The sequence below is a fragment of the Varroa destructor genome, unplaced genomic scaffold (assembly GCF_002443255.2).
Source record: "Varroa destructor unplaced genomic scaffold, Vdes_3.0 BEIS01000001.1, whole genome shotgun sequence".
In the NCBI taxonomy this organism is placed as follows: Eukaryota; Metazoa; Arthropoda; class Arachnida; order Mesostigmata; family Varroidae; genus Varroa; species Varroa destructor.
This window is the reverse complement of record NW_019211454.1, coordinates 10,362,313-10,380,844: the sequence shown is the minus strand read 5'-3', so window position 1 is coordinate 10,380,844 and position 18,532 is coordinate 10,362,313. Positions and strand designations below refer to the sequence as shown.

Sequence of the window (18,532 nt, the reverse complement as noted above, 5' to 3'; positions counted from 1 at the left end):
TCCTCTACAAAAGGTTTCCTTTGACAAGCACATAACGGCTTTTTGGTGGGCCCCATTTCTACCTTTCGACATTACGTATAGAATTCATCCCGGGCTATTTAGCTACAATCGCAATTGATTTACCACCGAATCATAAAAAGTGAAAAATAAGTTGGGCATTTTGTAGAAGACCAAACAGGTTCCTGTATAGCCCGTTCGCAGCGGTTATCAAGCATATTGCCAACAAATCGGGTATCGAGGTCACCATTATGCTCTATGGAAAAAGCAATTCCATCGAGCGAATATATCGGCTACATTTAACGCGCACTTTTGTCTAGGATGACCTGCGCGAACGACCCGCAAAGAATCAGCTTAAAACAAGGAAACGATTGGGGGCAACAGACGTAGACTGATTTTTCTAATCTAATGTATATAGAAATAATGAGGACAAGCTGACATGTTTATGAGGGACATTTAACATTAGTAACTAGTGTTCAGCGCAAAATGACCGAGGGAACAAACATCGCAGTATTTTATATAAACAGTATCTGAAGTAGTAACAATAGTTTAGTCCTCAGCTATGCACTCAGGGAAAATGGTGGACTGGGAAAAATAGGTGTTTTGCCAGACCAGCATAACAGACAGTATTTGGCCACCTGTTTTGAAATTGAATGTAAAACGAAAGGCGCGAAATTTCGTGTTTTTTGCGTCGTTCTTATACTCACGTCATGCTTTAAGCCCGCGACATGCAAGTATATACGATTAAATAGCAACTAACAGTGACGCATTGTTGCTAAAGCACTCATCGAGCCGGGTTTGTTCGAGTTTATTACTTGTTTACTGAAATAGTCAAGAATCATCGTCGTTCTTATTCATGCCAAATAAGATTTAAAAAGGACCTATATTGAAGCAGTGAAACCTTAAATGTTGACAGCCCCAGCAGGAAGAGCCGAAAGGACTTCACGTCTAAGGAGACGAATTGAAGGTTTAGGAAAAATTTCTTACGCGGTGTCCGTCCGTAAAAGTCGCTTGTAAGTACAACGCTTTCAAGGCATTCGAGCGGGGAGCAGTAGGTCGATAAGTTGCAGAAGATAACCGGAATTTACCCAGACAAAGGAGGTCATTTGTTGTATCGTAGAAATGAGCAAAAAGTTTAATTAAAATATATCGTTTATCTACGAGGGTCTTCGAACCATCGAGCAATAGCTCAGTTGAACACACTACGGGCCGCAATAAACACAACGTACGTTTTGTTTTTATGCTATCTTAAACTGCTTTCTATTGATAGTTGATAACTGATTTTATATTTTGGCCAAATCCAAAATAGAATAATGAAAAATGTTTGGTTGTTTTAATTGGGCTATATTCCAAGGTCCCCTAACCATACGCACACCTTTAACGTAAGTATTACGGCAGTCATATAAATTCGGTGACACCACGCGTTTCAAGAGTATTATAATTAATGTTCGAACGATAGGAAGCCCACTGCTGCTTCTGTTGCTGCAGCAGATACTCGCCTTTTTGGTCATTATTTTCACATGGATGAAATATAAATGCTATTTTTAGTACAATAACATGGCCGAGCTGGGTGCAATTATCTCAAAATAAGGAAATAAATGAACTGATACGTTAGCTTCAGTCGTTGGTCTAGCTATATATATATACGCTTATTATTACGGCACGTGTCGACTGGGTCAGATGTGTGCGTGATGCTTACATAGGGTGAATGGTTTTTTGCTATGACAAAGCGGACAACGGCAGAAATTGCGCTTCTGGCAAAGGACTCACCGGTCCAGCTTTTAGACAGTAACGTTTATCGTTATTGCAAATTGGATACTTCACAACGGACCATTTCTGGTAAATAATATAGGAAACGCTTGTTATGAACGATGAAACGGTTGGATTTTACCTGCGGGATGATGCCGGTCGTGATTACGTTGTTGTGCCAATTAAGTGACCTCATCTTAACACGCTTATCTATCTTACGTTACTGTGCGTGCGATGAAGCATGTATTCATTCATGCTTCTCTAAAAATTCGTCCGTTACACTCGATTAACACTACAAGGTGAATTGGTCATTTAAAGAAGCCGTAGGGGAAGGCCTACATGAAAGTTAACTACTTAATTATTTAAGTTTCACACAGTTGCTAGAGATAATTCGATCCTGTAATTCAGTTGCTATACGCATGGTCTCTGAATGTATTACACATTTAACAAATGGTGCTGTCTTTCAAAATCGGATCTACCTCACCTTCGAAAAGGCGCTTGACTTCAGTTTGCTTTAGGCAAAGCGAGACGATTCTCTCTCGCAGTCTCTGCTACAAGTCATTGGCCTTTCGATGATAATCTGCTCAGCTCCTATGGACGATCTATCCACGGTTGACTGATCCGCGGATTGACTTCGGACTTTTATCCAGTGTTGCACAGTTTGTATGACCAGACCCAGGTCTTGCCTCACTTCGTATAGAGTATACGCCTCTTGGTTATCCTCCATAGTTCGCTGAACATAAAGTTGTCAGATAATGCGCGTCGGTCAAGCACTTCATTGTGGCGCGCAGAGCTATGCTGAAGACATCGCTACGTTCAAATCTTCAAGCTAGAAAACAGGATTCCAATTTTCGACTGTATATAATTGTTATTTATATATCTTCTTCGCTTTAGCTCATTTAGCTTTGGTCGCTTAGCACCATTTTCAATGCACTACGAAGAACCATTCTTTTGTAACCCAACCCCTAAACAGACCACCACGTGCTTTTTAGCAACGAGGCCGGTTAAATAGATTTTTTTTATTTGATACTTTTTTTTTTTAAGCAACATTTCTTGCCAATGAGCTTTTGTATGACCTCGGGAGCGGACCATCGGGAGCTGTTTTCGCCTCATTAGTAAATTTAGCTTCGAAGTAACTCAACGACGACTTCTTCTATTTTGGTTGAAAAAGATTAAATCTTGATTAAAGGCTAAATCAGTATATCTGACACATCTAAGCTTTGATAGCCAGTACCGATGACGGCAACGGAGTGTTTTGTACGCGGGCTGATTCATTCGGCTGGAGAACGAATCGCAATGTTCGAGATGCTGTGCAGTGGCACAGATACTCTCAATATCGTCTCCAACGCACGAGTGACATTACTGGACAGACATGCGTAAACAGATGGCCATTGGAGATGGGTTTCAAATCCTATTAGGGAAATGAGGGAATATGGCTTGAGCGTGAGGTAATAAGCCCTTTTAGAAAATGCAATATAACAGAAAGGATCTTAGTTGCGGCAGTTTGTGTACAACTTTAGGGGATTTCGTTGTGGTACGGTAGCTGATGTGTCTCTGATCTGATTTCTGACCAATGTAATGCATGTTATTATAGTGTCTATGTGGGTGAGATGCTCTCATTAGTTCACAATCTGGACTATTAGACTCAACGGAAATTCGATTTTGGCGTCTTCTGGTTTCGACTAGTTAGTGAAGGCCTGCACAGGCACACTCGCGTTTTAAAGCAAATGAACTAATATCCCTTCGTGGCTAGTGTGATTGATTAGGAACATTTATATTAAATCAATCTACTTCTTATTTATAAGAACAAAAGCATCTTTTATTTAAAGGAAAACAACAGCAGTTCAGTCTATGGGTGGCAATAGACGAGCAGTGATTGGGTCAGTGCCGATCAGGCGTAGCGCACCATGTAATAATGTAACCATGTAAAAAGGAAAATCAAGTGCAGCAGCTAAATTAGTTTTAATATTAAAAGTGCTATTATAAAAATGCTACTTTTATTAATTACGTCAACAGAAGTGGATCTGAGCATTTGCGTAATTCCACCCCTTTTTTTGTTGTTTGACAGGGTCGTGTGTAGCTGGCAATAAAAAATATAGCGAAAGACAAGTAGAGAGGCCAAAATATTATATAAGAGTTATGTGTGTGTGTGTGTGTTAGCGCCATGCAGGCTAAGGCGTTTAACATTTATAAGCAGTTCCACAGGATCATTAGCCGTGCGTTGTGAAACGATGGCTACGATCGGAACGCGCGGAGAACTGAAGACGATTCAAGTATTCGTATGATGTTGAAGTTCGAAACGCCAGGCCCTAATGTGCCTGCCCATGGCGTCTTCTTTAAACTAGCAGAACACGTATGACTGCTGTTCAGCTGATTCCATGAGGATTTTCCAGCCGTTTGTTAAATTCGACTCACAACTATGATCGAGACTACACGACTGTTATCTGAAGATAGAAGAAAACGTCGTAATGAAGGTATGCTAGTTAAACCAGTTGGACAGCTCAACATGAAGCTGTTCGTTTTTGGCAAATGGATCTCCCGTTTGTTGTATTGTAGGAAAGATCAGAGAGGACAGATGTGAATTCTATTCCGCTTGACGGCCTTGCTCTAGGCAAATTTTCACACCGTTCGAGCTAACTAACTTAACTTCAATAATGAACGATCGTCGGCACCGAGCTTCTACCCTTTGCTTTTTAAGTTTTCGGACTATTCGAAAAAAAAAACGGGCAAAGGTTTTGTTGTAAGTTAAACTAAGCGATGTAAAAGATGCTCATAAGTGAATAGTTAATACTTAAAGTAAAGTCAAAGTATTAACTTATGAAATTAATTGTTAATTACTACCACTGCGACAAACTGGTGCGCTACCTAAATACACGCACGCTACGAATAGCAGTCCGTGCATTTAGGCACGCCTTGATGTTACGTTAATAGGTGACAGTAGCAATCTTCTTGATAGGCCTTAGTTATATTGCCTAATGTAAATGTAAACGTTATTGCAGTTGGTAAGATAACTACGTTTAGGATTATGAATGAGAAATAACAGTGGGTAACACAGGCTGTAGTGGATGCTCTACTATTAATCTAGCTTTGAACTGATGATTGTTTACATTTGACTTAGCGAATGTAACGTACACAGTTCGTCTGCGATCGACTTCAGTCCAACAGCGAGACTTCTCGTTGCTACATCGTCCGCGACCGTTCAGTATGCCTCACCCTGTGACGGTTCAGCACACTGAGCGGTTGAAGCGGCAAAACTGCTATAACATATGGTAGCCACTGCATGCTTTCGAAAACGATCAGCACCGACAGTGTCGCTGGCTCTGACCGGTCCTTTATCGATCATTCCCACCGATTATTCCCTACGATTTTCTTCCAGTCGAATTAACCCAAAAGATACGTGTAATAGATAAACTATAAAAATGATTCGTTTCGACGAACCGGTAGCGGATACTGTAAGATACTCATTGCGGGTGAAACCTAGCTAAATTCAGCCTAATTCAGCTAAGGCCCCCTAAGACATTATTTGCTTGAAACATTCCTATACAATCGTAGAAGTTTGATCTATTTTGAAGGTGCTCGATCTTCAGTGCGTCCATGACGAGCATAAAATTCTCTTTGATCTTGCATTCATCCTTAGCAAAAAAGTTGAGTAGATTTATCAACGCCAATACTAATGTAAATATTGGGACCTAGTAACCGTCCCCACTCTAGAGAATATCTAGGCAAATCCAAACCGATCATTGTTCTCAACACTATCGTTAATTACTACCACGCAAAAAATGTTTACCGATGACTTTTTAAAAGTATTCTGTGTTCGTTGAATAGGCTATTTTTACCATAATTTTTGAAAGCATCAAGAGATAATATCAATTAATTGCAAAGTTGGCGAAATCTACAACAAAGTCTGCAAAGTTGGAACGGAACTACACACACACACACACACACACACACACACACACACATATATATATATCCTTATATGATAGAATATTGCTTACGGTAAAGAAAACAACAGGTTGTTCAACGTCGCTGTTTATTTTCTTCTGGTACTCGGTAGGTTATTTAAGGTTGACACCCCCACATCGCCTTGGACGCCTACTATAGCAAAGCCCATTATAAGGCGTAGCTGTGCGTAATTGTAAATATACTTTGTGTCAGATTGACGTATTTATTGCCAGAATCTGCTTGGCCGTGAAGCCTTTCTATTAAACAGCTCAGATCCCTCGCGTTCACGAACTCTTTTTTGATTTAACATTGTCCAATATCTTCAAATTGCCGTCTAAAGCGTGAAAAATCCAGAGGTGGTTATTTCCGATTTTCGTGTAATTTAGTATTATGTGTATTATAACCAAATTAGGGCACTATATGTCTAAACATAGAGTTAAGTGCTTATAGCTCAGACGGACCGGAGCGTCCGTTATTGAAGCAGAGTTACCGATATATGCTGGACGAATTCAGAGAATCGGTACGCAGAGGACTCTAGAGCCGCCCTCTAATATTCATGATATTACAAAATACAATACACATTCGATGTCCGTCGATTAGTTCTTAGGAGCATTTCATTCAGTAAAATAGGGGTGTCTTGAGCTGCTTGTTCGGTTGGTCTGAAATATCTGATTTTGATTGAGGCACGAACGATTTCACTTGAATGATGGTCAGGCACGTTTTTCATAGATGTATGATTACTTTTCGAGAAAGCAATTCGGGTGATCTTTTAGTTTACAAACGCAGGTTAGAAATAGATGATGACGTCTCAAACCTTCATCCCAGAACACTTTACAAACCATTGTCATTCTAGATACCCGGCCTAATATACGAAACCTCATTCGGTGGCGGGGTATCAATTAATAATAGTTTCGTGTTACAATTCGTATTTGTTTATTGTGCTTTTCCATCAGCAAATATCCTCTATGGGCCAACGTGTGTAAGTATGTGAACAAAGTACATGTTTTCGTAGGTAAACTGCAAGATTTCATAGTGGTCATGTCGCCACTTACCATTCCTGCAGGTCAGGTTCGAATTAGGCTTTGGAAAGAATTATTCGTACCCGAATAACTAAATCAGGCCATAGGCCTATTTTATAAAATATGTCTACAACAACTCAGCATCCGTAGCTGCTTCGGCTATAAAGATCGGCCTTTGGGAGTTCTGCAGGCTTAATTGTTGGTCATTAAACAACTGTTGGTTTATGTGCTCCGTATACGGGAATTATATCAGACTAAACGATGTGTCTGTGAGCTCTGGAAAGTATCTCGTGATAACCTTTCGTCCGAAAGTTGCTATCAAGCCGTGTTAGCGGTTTCATAGATATCATCACGAATTGAGTTTGCGAATTATTTTTCCATATGCCGCTAGACACGTTCGCAAGTGAGATACGCAAAGGGTCTTGAGTTTTCACTACTACTATTTGCATTAAGACGTGACAAAAGAACATTCACTCATCACGAGGTAGCCCTGTACTTCATCCCAATTTGTCCATAGCAAAAAAGTGATCGATCACACGGTTACGCGTCCAAGAATCACATCAAGCGGCACGATCCCTCCGTTTCGAGTCTTACGTCCGGTATCGCCGTCAGGCGTTCCATTAGACAGATGACTGGTTCCCAGCGCTATCCCAGACTCAAAGCAGAACTGTTGGTATATTTGTATCGACTAATGCAAATGTATAACGTGTTTTTAGGGTAGGATGAATGCCACAGGTCAGTCAACGGTCGGAGAATTTTTGCCACTGAACGCTTCGTGAAGCCGGGGCGGTGGAGCTTTTGTGATGACCACACAGAAGTCGAAGGCAGCTTGCTTTAAACGTAGAAATCAGGGTATGATGCACTTTCGGTGCGCTATAATTTATCAAGTGACCGAAAAAAAACTTGCTAACGACGACAGTCTCCACGGTTTATACAGGCAAGCATGTCATGATAAAGTAGTTTGATCAAAATAATTGTCGTATCTGCTGTGATGCATACGTATTGGGTTTTTTCGATTTCTACTAAATAGGTCCTAGTATTATAAGATCAGTATTGTTATTATTTTTCCCAACAGACTCAGATCCGATACCACGATTTTGCTATTGTGGGCAAACGCATACTTGATTATAGCTAAATAATACCATAGATTGAAAATGGATTCGACAAATACACAGGCTGCGATAGTAAATTGCATTTGCTTACTCCGAGAAACTTACCTAAAGGCGTTTTCGTGGACTTCGTAAAAGCGGCGGATATATTGCACTTAGCGATCGCGTACAAGTCGGCCATCTTTCAGGGAAAAATCCAAATACTTTAAATACAGTTCGGAGCGGAATAAAACGAAACGTTGTATTTTCACCGGGCGTTACACACCGCGTGTACAACATTAGCAAAGGACTATAAAAGGATATTTCAGTGATGGTTTTTGTTGATGGTACGTAAGTGATACAACAGAACGTACGCCTAGAAATGTGAAGGACGACTACATTTCCATTCAAAACAGTTGCAGATAATAAATGTATTACTTTCTTCGAACTCTTCACTTAAATCCTCGAACGCATCATTCCTAGCTCAGGTTGGAAGTCACAAGGTGATTTCCAAGGTGACAAAACATCAAACTGATAAGTCAATGCTATGTTTTTTGTGATCCATAGAACTAAAGTCCTAACTAGACTGTATCTGATCTATGGATATTCGGAATCATATTAACTTAAAATTATATTACCTGTTTTTTTCTACTTGATGCTAATAGCAACTTTTTTTCCAGTAAGTCACAGTCAAAGTTGGTTTTCGTCTTCTATGGCAATTCAGCTTTGATTTTTTCTGGAAAAATACTTCGTTAAAATCAGTCTACTTTTTGTTTAAACTTCGACAGCTGCTAATGAATTTACTGAGGCTTTAGGCAGTGACGACCCGGCTCAATTTTGAAATTGAAAATTAATTGGAATTAAGAGTTTGTGGGCAGTGGCTCAGCGGAACCAACCGTTGGGGCTAAGCCCCTCCTCATTCGGCCCACATAAGGTAGGCCCTGTCCTGGTGACTTTCGGTCGTACGTAAAACAAAATAGAAAGGAATTGAGTCTTTAGACGCACGTTTGGTCCAGAACTACTATAGAGCGACCCACTTCTTGGCAGACCCCTAGAAAGTTCCCAAGTTTTTTTCATCGTCTTATACTAGAACGACCCTTAAGCCTTTCCCAAATCGTGTTCATCTTTTGGAGCTTCATTCGCAAAGTGCCCCACCCAGTTTCTCTGTACGTTGCCACAGTGTTAGCTGAACAAATGCCCTATAAAGGTCATTGTAAATATCTATGTTTACAATATTTAAACGCATTACCAAAAATTGAAATGAAACATTCGAAGATAGAATCTTCAAGGATTCGTTTCGTCTACATTATCGACTGTGAACTGGTGGTCTGTCATAGCCAACGTTATTTAATACCTGTCCGCCGTACCCATAGAGGGCGAACTGTGTTCGGTAAGCTTGTAATTCGTGGTTAATTTAGGCTTGAACATATAATAAGGCAAAATTCACCGTTTCCGAAATCCTAGTTGGGATAGAGTAAGTTTCATTCTTAAATTTTAGTAATAGCCGGTACAGAAATGTTCCACTGCAAATACTATATATATATATATATATATATTATATAACATAAATAAGTATACTAAAGTGTGAGGTTTTATATAATCGTTTTGAAAGTTTCTAACTAACCTTAGGACCTTGTTTGTAACTATGCCAAATACACAATATATGCATTGCTTTATCAACTAGCTGCTCTTGGAGCAACATAATTTCCAGATGTAAAGCTTAACAGATATCTGTTATGACACGCACAATGGTATTCCGATACTAAGTTATGTCAGGCTTTATATTAGATCACATTCTGTACTAAAAAGATCAACGACATGCCAAATATAGAGATACGTATCTCGTATGGTAGTTGTTTATTTAAAAATTAAAATAAATATTTCTATATTCTACAATTTATTCGGGTATCTAATTTATTACATGAGAGCAGCGCGGATACTATTCCGTTAGATATATCCTTCCTTTAGAGCAATAGAAACTTCGTGCTAACCCTAAAGTTAGCTTCAATCCATTTAATAAAAAAAATACTTGTCGCACGCGTATCTGGCAGCATAATTCTGAGTTCTAAAAATTCCAGGTGTATAAAACATTATATTTAATGAACACGATTGCAACCTAATGAAAATAGTAACAGAAATATGCCGTTTTAAACCCTACTGCAAATGCTGATTGTCATTTCGGCTTTCAAATTATGGGACTTCTCCCCTCAGCAGTTACTTAATCCACCACTGAACACCACTTTTCAGGTAACTAACGGAGCTTTTGGTCGAGATTTAACGAAGTTTCTTAGAAAGGAAGTTCAGGAGGCGATCGCGGTCATCCGGGCCCTCCACAGACAATTTGAACCTAACGCAAAAAAGTGGTCGGCCGTTGGTCGAGGCTTTCAAGATGACTTGATAATCGCCGGAAGTTAGCCATGACGGAAGGACGTCGGGAACATCGTACGCCTTATTATCTGTTCGATAGATACCCTGTAAGCGGACAACAGAGAACAACTACTTAGAAGCCGTTTGAGAATATGTGAATCTAAGGCTCTAAATCCTGATAGGCTGTATTGTGGGCCTACTGGTCATCAAAACGTGCCTTTTTTAAGCTGACCAACTAGTATCTAGTAATGAAGTCACTGAAATTTGTATAACATAAAGGTGTTAAAGAGTGTTGCTTATCTGATGGGACGGCTTAAAACATGGCCTATCTCATCTAAGCCGAAAATTGCCGAGATTGCCCAGAATGACATAGCAAGAACGTATGTTCTAATGTAATATCATTACGAAATCTAAATAGATTAGGGGCAACAGGGGGAACGTTAAAGATGTTAGGTCATTAGATAGTCGATGTAACCTTTTTAATCGGGCACCCGCAAGGCAGGCCGAGTAGCTCGTAGAATACAGGACACTTGATGGTTGAGTCGCAGATGTTCTCGTACACACATGAGCCGTATTGAGCGACGCAGGGGAGGTCCATCCAAAAATAGACCATACGACGTCGCATGCGGACGTGGACCTATCGAAAGAGAGGAATAAAAGGAGAATGGCGTGTACAAAAGTGAATCGGGTTAAAGAGACTTGCTCGAAAGATGGTTAAAGACAGATTTAGTCTGAATGTGAGAACGTCAACTTAATCAGCTCGACTTTCGGATTTTTTCTTTTAAGAAGTAAAACGTCGTGAAATAAAACAATAGGAAAGAGAGAATTTTTCAAGATGCCATTTGGTTCAAACAACCTATAAAATCTGCGCAGATGGGATCATTTAAGCATATACGATTGCTTTGTTTGTAGATGTACATTTGGCAAACTCTAAGTTATACAAGCTCACGATGTTCACCTTGGATCCATAGTGTACGACTTATATGCTCTTTTCTATGTGTTCATCGATGTTCGCAGAGACCTATTCAGGGCAAAATGACTTCACGAATCTCGTCTGAAGCAAAGCTTGTTGCCAGATCGAGTTCTGTTTGTCATCTGAAAGTCACGTAGCAGCTTGAATAGAGTTTTCCATGTAGTGACGCTATAGCTTACATTTTAATATATATTACCTTAAAGTTACTTGGATCAAGGCCGTCAGCGGGTCTGTGTGATAGTTATGGTCCAGTTGAATGAATTCAATGTGTGGAGGTCGTCGCATCAAGTCTCTCTCTCTCTCTCTCTCTCTATCTCTCTCTCACTCTTGGGCTGCTAACCATGCCCAAACGAATGGGTCTCCAGGGTCGTTTACGGGTGGTTCAGGAGTAACTGTGTTATATTACGCGTTATTAACAGTGAGCCGCTGTGGCTGAACTCGATAACCACAGAACGTTACTTGTGCCCTAACTTCAATAAAATTTAGGTAAGTATAGTTTGAGTATTTTTTAATTGTTTGCTTGAGTTTCAATGCTACATTTGCTGGCAAGTTAAGTTTTTGCAGTTGTACCATAAAAGTGTGTAGTTGTACTTCAATCTCCATCTTAATCAGACGAGCGCCGTGAGTATATACATAGAGGTCTGACAGCCTCATTTGAGGGAGCATATAAGCGGATCAAACATAGTTGCTACCATTTTCAAGGTCTCCGCACATTAATTTCTTATGTCGTATTTTTGGATACAATATTTGAAACTTTTATACAACACTAAACTATGCATTTTTTAGTTAGTCAATTTGTTTTCGCATTTTTGGCTCATATGACCATGGCTGCTATTACTCCAAATAGCCACTGAAAAAATTGCTCTTTCTATGCAATAACAAGACCCAACCCCAATGAATTTGCCAGCTGTGTCTATGTACGGTTCTATCTTTAAAAAGATGCTTTTTTTTTACATAATTTTTTGGCCATTACTTACAGCTTAAGCAATACTGATGCTTTACTTAGTTAAAATCTTGAAGATTTTTTAAATAAAGCTGAAATGTTTGTAATATTGAAAAGCTTAGAAACTTTGGGAATGCTCCATAGCCTCGAAAAATCTGTGCTGTATTGATACTGCCAGGGGGTTAAACAATAAATAGTTTTTGTTAATTAAAAAAGGAGAATTGAAAATAAATACACTGGGAAAATATTTAAATTTCAATTACTACTCATATAACTGAACGTGGACAGGGCTGCAGAGAATACAGAAGGCTTTGTGATCAATATATTCCGGAGCAGCTGTGATCGGACGTGGCGAAAAACTCAAACAAATACTGATATGGAAAAGAATAAATAAACACTTTCGGCTTGAAATAAAGAGATCCGTTAGGTGGGTCAAGATTTTGGCTTCCTTTCTAAAGAAGGTCAAAGCTAGTGTCAAAACCCGGTACCGTTTAGCACTAATCAGATACAATATGGAATAGATCTATATTTTAGCGAACCGATTATTATACAGTTAGCCTTCTAAAAGCGTTCAAACTAATCAACAGCGATAAATCAACTTTCGAATTTTACGATCGGTACTGCCATTAAGAATTGCTTTATACGGCTGGCTTTTAGCACAAAACGCACTATGTCTACGTCCGATCTTAAATCCGGATCGTGAACTACGTCTAAAACATCAAATGTTTTCATACTTTATTGGGCTATAAAAAATAAGAAAAACCTGCATAGGCATTGGAGCTTCTTTATTAGATCGAAGCATTAATTGCATACGTATAATGGAAAACCTAAAATTTTCGTTTAAAAACGGAGCACCTGAAGCACACAGGGCTCGTAAACTGATTGGAGCCTGTTTCTTACAGAAATGAAAACAATATAAATTTCTATGGCCACATCCGGTTGCCTAAGTTACGTGCTTACCGTTATAGGCTCTGTAATATCCTCGAGAACGTTAATGTCCGAAGTGATACGTATTCTTCCGGGGAAAATGAGGGGATCAGGCTGAACTCGTAGGTTTGAGTACTTCACCTGCTTTCATAATAGAATCCGTTGCATTGCCGTTAGTTATCAATCAATTTGTCAAACATCTGTGAAGCATGAGTGAAATAGGAGTGCCTTTTTGTGGATAACCATTCTCCAGCTGAAAGCAACCTTTATATCAGACAGACTTATAAAAAAAATTATACTTGTTCTATTTTTTCTTTAAAGTAACATAGTCATGACGTGATCGGCGAAGTACATTTGGGTTGAAACCAGGGAAATCTTTATATGACGTGTCATAGAATTAGGTAGAAATACTACTATTCAAGAAACATAACAATAGATAAAAACGTTTTGTACAGAAAGTTTTACTTTGGCCTATGATCGATTTTTTCGCAACCAGTCTTACCCAGCGTTTGCTGCGAATTTCTCTAAATATTTTGATCGATTATCAGAGGTATCAAAATGATTCAGAAAAAAAAATGTATATATATATATATATATATATATCGTCAGTGACATCAAATAGCTGCGCCGTGAATTATATCTAAATACTTTCCGGTTTTATCCGCACGTTTTTATTATGCGACAAGAGTATGGAGTGATCACGTATTGATATCTACTCTATTACCAGCTTGTGAAACCACATAAATGTCTCTCGGCTCATACTTGCGCGGGGACCTTGTTAATTTTTTGCCGTATTTCGGCAAAAAATCAACAGGGTCCGATGCAAGATATCAACTGCGATATATTTGCCACCTACGCAAATAGTTTGCACCCTTCCATCAGATAGTTAAGCGATCAATATAATACGGTCACTACAATTTCCAGTTCCATATAGTTTAAAGCTTTAATTATATGCTTCGTCGCGTCGTATAGTATATGTCGTTGGCGGTGCTAGATATCCTGGGGCAGTAATACAAAAAAAAAAGAGTTTTTTGAAACTTCAAATAGTATTTTTACTTTGAGTCAACTAGGGGTATGTTTTCATTAATTACTCGAGCATCAGTAATTCGAATCCGATGACAGATCAAGCTTCTCAGCCTATAAAAAGGGTATTGATGAACCGGCCAAGTACAAGCAAGGTATCATATATTATGATTCGTACCTTTAAGAAATGATGCTGAACGCGGAATGAGGTGCGACGGGCAAACTAAGAAAATTCACTGGGCTTACGTTGTGTGTTAAAAACGTTTGGGACATTTGATCAGTGTCAAAAACGTACTGTAATAAGCTTTACACGATCATGTTAAATAGTTTTATTGTGAAATTCGTGAGTGTAGATTTTCCCGTTCACTAACCGGCGAATAAGGCACTACGAATTGATTACTCACAATGGCGTTCCGTTCATAGGGGCAGCTGGTCACGTGATAACTACGAATGTAGTCGTCGTCCTCTTCGTCAAAGACCCACTTCTGAAAGAATGCAGAACAGCTTTAGCACGCACACACAAGCGTCTATCATTTGAAATGAAGGAAACGCTTTGATAGGCAAAACGACCGGAATTATCCAGAACAACTGCTAGACACAATAAATAGCACTATTAATATTATTTATCTAGGATTCATAAAAAATTTCCTTTGCAGCATTCAGATCTGTGTTTTCGGTCAGAGGATTCTTCCTGTAATAGGCAATATTACAGCTATTGCCGTGCATTTTGTTTGTGGGAATAGCAGGAGACTTCTGCATCCGAAAAGCGCTCTATGAATAGGCTGTGCTCGTCATAGCCTCCGACAGCAGAAAAAACCTTGTCAGGAGGGACAGTACGAAGTTACATTGATATTCTTACAGGCAACCTTGCCATCCTGCGACAGGAACCTGACTAAAACAGTAAACTGTCGCGCATGTGACCGGCTAGCCGGCTACAGACGCCGTCGATCTTAATCAGCTATGACAGGCGGTGATAATTATTTTTTGATGAAAAAATGTAGCATTTTTACCACGGCTGTATGCTTTCTAGTACTCCGCGTGAAACATCATGATTATCAATTTGCTTAGGCGATTGCAAATCTGTAAGACACAGTAAAAGCATACCATATGCCTCAGTACCACCACGTTGTTAATGATCAGTTGAATCTTCAGTTCACCCAATAGACCAGCCTGCTTCGGATCAACGTGCGCAGATTTGTAAAAGCACGTGTGGCAAAAATGCCAACGCTTACAACTCAGCACATGATTAGGGTGACTGTCACCTGTTATAGCAAAGCCTTTCATGGTAACATTTGTTTAATATGCAATTGGACGTCTATCTTATTTGTCCTTATTGTAAATAGCTTATAGAAAGGTTTGGTCACAGTACCCGGCTGAGGCAGGAACCACAATGTTTATCTAATTTCTGGGAGACCAGGGTTGCGCTGATTTTCAGTAACTGGCAAGTAACACGTTATGCTGACCTAGGTTCTTTGTAACTTTAAAAATGCTAACTTCAAACGGGTATGGACTTACATTTGGATTGTCTTCTTCATTGTTTATATATCGACTGGGAACTTGCGGCATCGAGATGAGATCCATGTACCTGTCAAGGGTAACGTTTGCTAGAGTACGATAGAATTCTTGGTATTCCGGCACCGCTGGACTGGCCTTTTGTAAAACATTGCCTTTTTTTGGGCCGGCATAAATGCGTGTCGCCACGAGAGCCAAAATAACGGCAACAACACAATATGCACGACTCCCAGACATATCTCCAGGAGTGACCTACAGTTGGCCAATGTGCGCGATCTTTAGTCCATAAGGACTTTCTTAAACACAGCTCTATACACAGCAGCGTCGTGTGGCCAACGGAAGGCCAATAAGAGACACTTAGGCACCTATACGGAGATTGTGTTTCGTTTTTTTTTTTCTCTGTATTTGCTATTTTAGGACAACTGGCCGTTGACTGTCCAGCTTCCCCAATTGTAAACACTGTCTTAACGCGCTATTGAAGTGCTATACGTTCCAATTTGCTTTGCTTTGCTTTGGTAATAGCTAGCGTATTCGCGCCGTTGCATAGCACTGCGTCCAGCAAAAAAAAGATGTCAGGTGCTACGACTGCGGCCAGCGGCCAGTCAACCATTAGACCGCAGCGGCGGCGGTGGCGGCGGCGGCGGCGGCGGCGGCGGCGGCGGCGGCGGTGATGGAAACCGCTGCAGGCTGGATATGGAAGTGCGGGATGCCTCGTGGATCATTTCCTGCCTCGTCGTTCTTTCGTCTTCTTCTACTGCTCCCTCTTCATCACACACAGGACATGGATGCGTACGTGTGTGTGTTTGTGTCGACGTAATCGGTGCGATTGGTTTCGTCGTTTCGTCGGAGAGGGTAGACAATCCGGCGTCCGCTAAGCACTTCCCGCCCAAATTTTCGTCGGCCGTCATCATTTCAGTACAAATGCGCCAGCAGGCATCTATCTGTTATAGCATGCTGCGGCTATGGGCGCATTCGCCGAAGAACACGTTGAAGCTATGAGGAGGAATATGGGCAAAGGCAACTTCCACACACAACTCCCAACACAAACAATCACCAAACGGACGTTTATCGCCTTCTGTTTGGATGCGCTCTAATAAACATATGATGTATTTAGAAAAAAAAGCCATAAGTCAGTGATACCGTTAAATTTTTTTGTAGGACCTATATGGCTTCAGATTGAAGTTGTTGAGCGATATTTAATTTAAAGCGCCGAAGCAATGCACTTTTTTTTATCTAAATAGGATATGCTAGATCTTTTATATACATGAGTATATATCCAGTAAGAGTATGCCAATGTACACAGTTTTTGTGGCTTTTTGTTGATGGCGCTAACGATGTTCAAATATGAATATTATTAATTTGAAGATCTCACTCGATTGCGAAGGTTTGGCCACAGGTGAAAACAAGGTGATTGTTAGACGCGTTCGTTCGCAATATTCAAACAGCACTTGCACCGTGACAACGTGACATAAATATTTCCTATTTGAGCCATAATAGAAAATGAATGAACCTCTTTAGGCTAAACATGTTTGAGGTCGTAGGGATTGTGCGATCATTTTAGCAAAGAAAAATGCAGTCTTTTCTTTTTATTTGTTTACTTCCTTATGTTTTATGTTTGTCAACGTGCAGGCACTCTGGCGTGCACGGATCTGACTCGACAGAAACCTGTACTGCAATAACATGTTTAATATTACCTGAAATACGATGCTGCAGTGTCAATTATTTGACACTTCAATCCACCACACGACCAGTAGATTACACCAGAAGACTGCCGACCGCTTCGTGTCCTCTCGTCCTTCAGTAGGCCGTACAGTAAGTTCGTAGTCGTTTGTTATGCCCATATTCATCAGAGCAAGTCTTGTGAGTTAACCCGACTACCGAAAACATCTAGCGTTCAATTGCTAGCCTATAATATGCGTTCTTAAAAGGGAAAGGTTGAACACCCATCACCTAGCTATTGTTTCACTTACGAGACCAAAGTGTCACCTACTGATTTTTCCATACGTTCGGATCTTGTTTCGCGCCTGGGTCTCGCTTTTTTCTTGGAGCTATACATTGACTCATACAGTGAAATCTTTCAATGCTCATCTAAAGGGTTCAACTGACTTAAATAGTCATTTCTATTGTTCTAAACAGCTATTATTACCATAAATCCACCGCTGTATCTAACTGTGACGAGGTCTGACCACTGTGTTGTTGGGTATAGCGCTTAAGGAGGCGAATGACTCAAAACTGTGACTTATTAGAACCACTGTCCGTTATGTTAATACCGTCATTTTTATTATGTCGTCATCATTATTTGTCTAGTATTTAAGCGGAATGTGGCCGCAGCTTATTGTCGATCGACTGCGGGAAATCCTATTTGGATTGGGAGGTCCTATTTGGATCCTGCTAGGCCTACTACTTATGAGCAGCTTTCGTTCTGTGCAAAGGTTTTCAGTGAAAAGAAAAACACCAATTGAATTGTATCAATCGAATACATGCGTTGTTCAATGTACCGGATGCAGCACCTTCTACTCTATTTACGTGGAGGGTAACAACTGGCGATGAAAAGATACAGTCGGATGGAAAAACTAAAATATTTAATTTAATTTCATAGTCAATACCGATTGAAATTGTTATTAGCTATACATTGAACTATGGACGTACAAACAACGTCGTGATGGGAACTGAGAATAACTAGAGCTTGTCATTGCTAGCGAAACCGATACTAATTATAATTATATAGTAACAATGCTTAATAATAGTGTCACTGTTAAACGTGTTTGACACGTTTCCCGCGATAGCGTTTTACTGCTACGTAAATATTTCGTATAATGACGTTGCCCGCCAGGCGGCAATATCGATATACATAAAAATGCCCCATCAACGTACATTGTGAACCACAACGATTGCTTCGGATGTACAGGCAACGCTAATTAAAATTTGTCTTTGCCAGTAGCAGTCCAACCCTCTAGATGGCCAGACATTAGCCTGCGCAAAACACGCT

The 18,532-nt window shown here is 40.0% G+C and overlaps 1 protein-coding gene and 1 long non-coding RNA gene across 5 annotated transcripts in view; one reads left to right on the top strand and one right to left on the bottom strand.

The window, feature by feature from the left end:
* The window catches only part of LOC111255490 (uncharacterized), a 44,972-nt gene that overhangs the window by 21,216 nt on the left and 5,224 nt on the right, over window positions 1–18,532 (top strand). The window lies entirely within an intron of this gene.
* Window positions 9,625–17,135, bottom strand: LOC111255489 (ganglioside GM2 activator-like). 4 transcript variants are annotated; one of them, XM_022817502.2, is made up of 5 exons: window positions 15,547–17,135; window positions 14,436–14,516; window positions 13,042–13,152; window positions 10,641–10,802; window positions 9,625–10,270 (listed from the first exon to the last, which is right to left on the bottom strand). In XM_022817502.2, the coding sequence occupies exons 1-5, from the start codon at window positions 15,778–15,780 to the stop codon at window positions 10,073–10,075; spliced, it is 786 nt and encodes a 261-aa protein (XP_022673237.1). In that variant the 5' UTR covers window positions 15,781–17,135; the 3' UTR covers window positions 9,625–10,072. The 4 variants fall into 4 exon arrangements, with proteins under 4 accessions (XP_022673237.1, XP_022673240.1, XP_022673238.1 ...); XM_022817505.2 differs by having other exon boundaries at window positions 14,436–14,513; window positions 15,547–16,969; XM_022817503.2 differs by having other exon boundaries at window positions 13,042–13,149; window positions 15,547–16,964.

Bases quoted from the DNA above. Each gene is read 5' to 3' on its own strand.
- LOC111255489 (XM_022817502.2), bottom strand. From the start codon at position 15,780: ATGTCTGGGAGTCGTGCATATTGTGTTGTTGCCGTTATTTTGGCTCTC. The intron at 14,517-15,546 runs GTAAGTCCATAC...GCATTCTTTCAG, and splicing joins ATGAAGAAGACAATCCAAAT to AAGTGGGTCTTTGACGAAGA. The intron at 13,153-14,435 runs GTGAGTAATCAA...CTATTATGAAAG, and splicing joins CCTATGAACGGAACGCCATT to CAGGTGAAGTACTCAAACCT.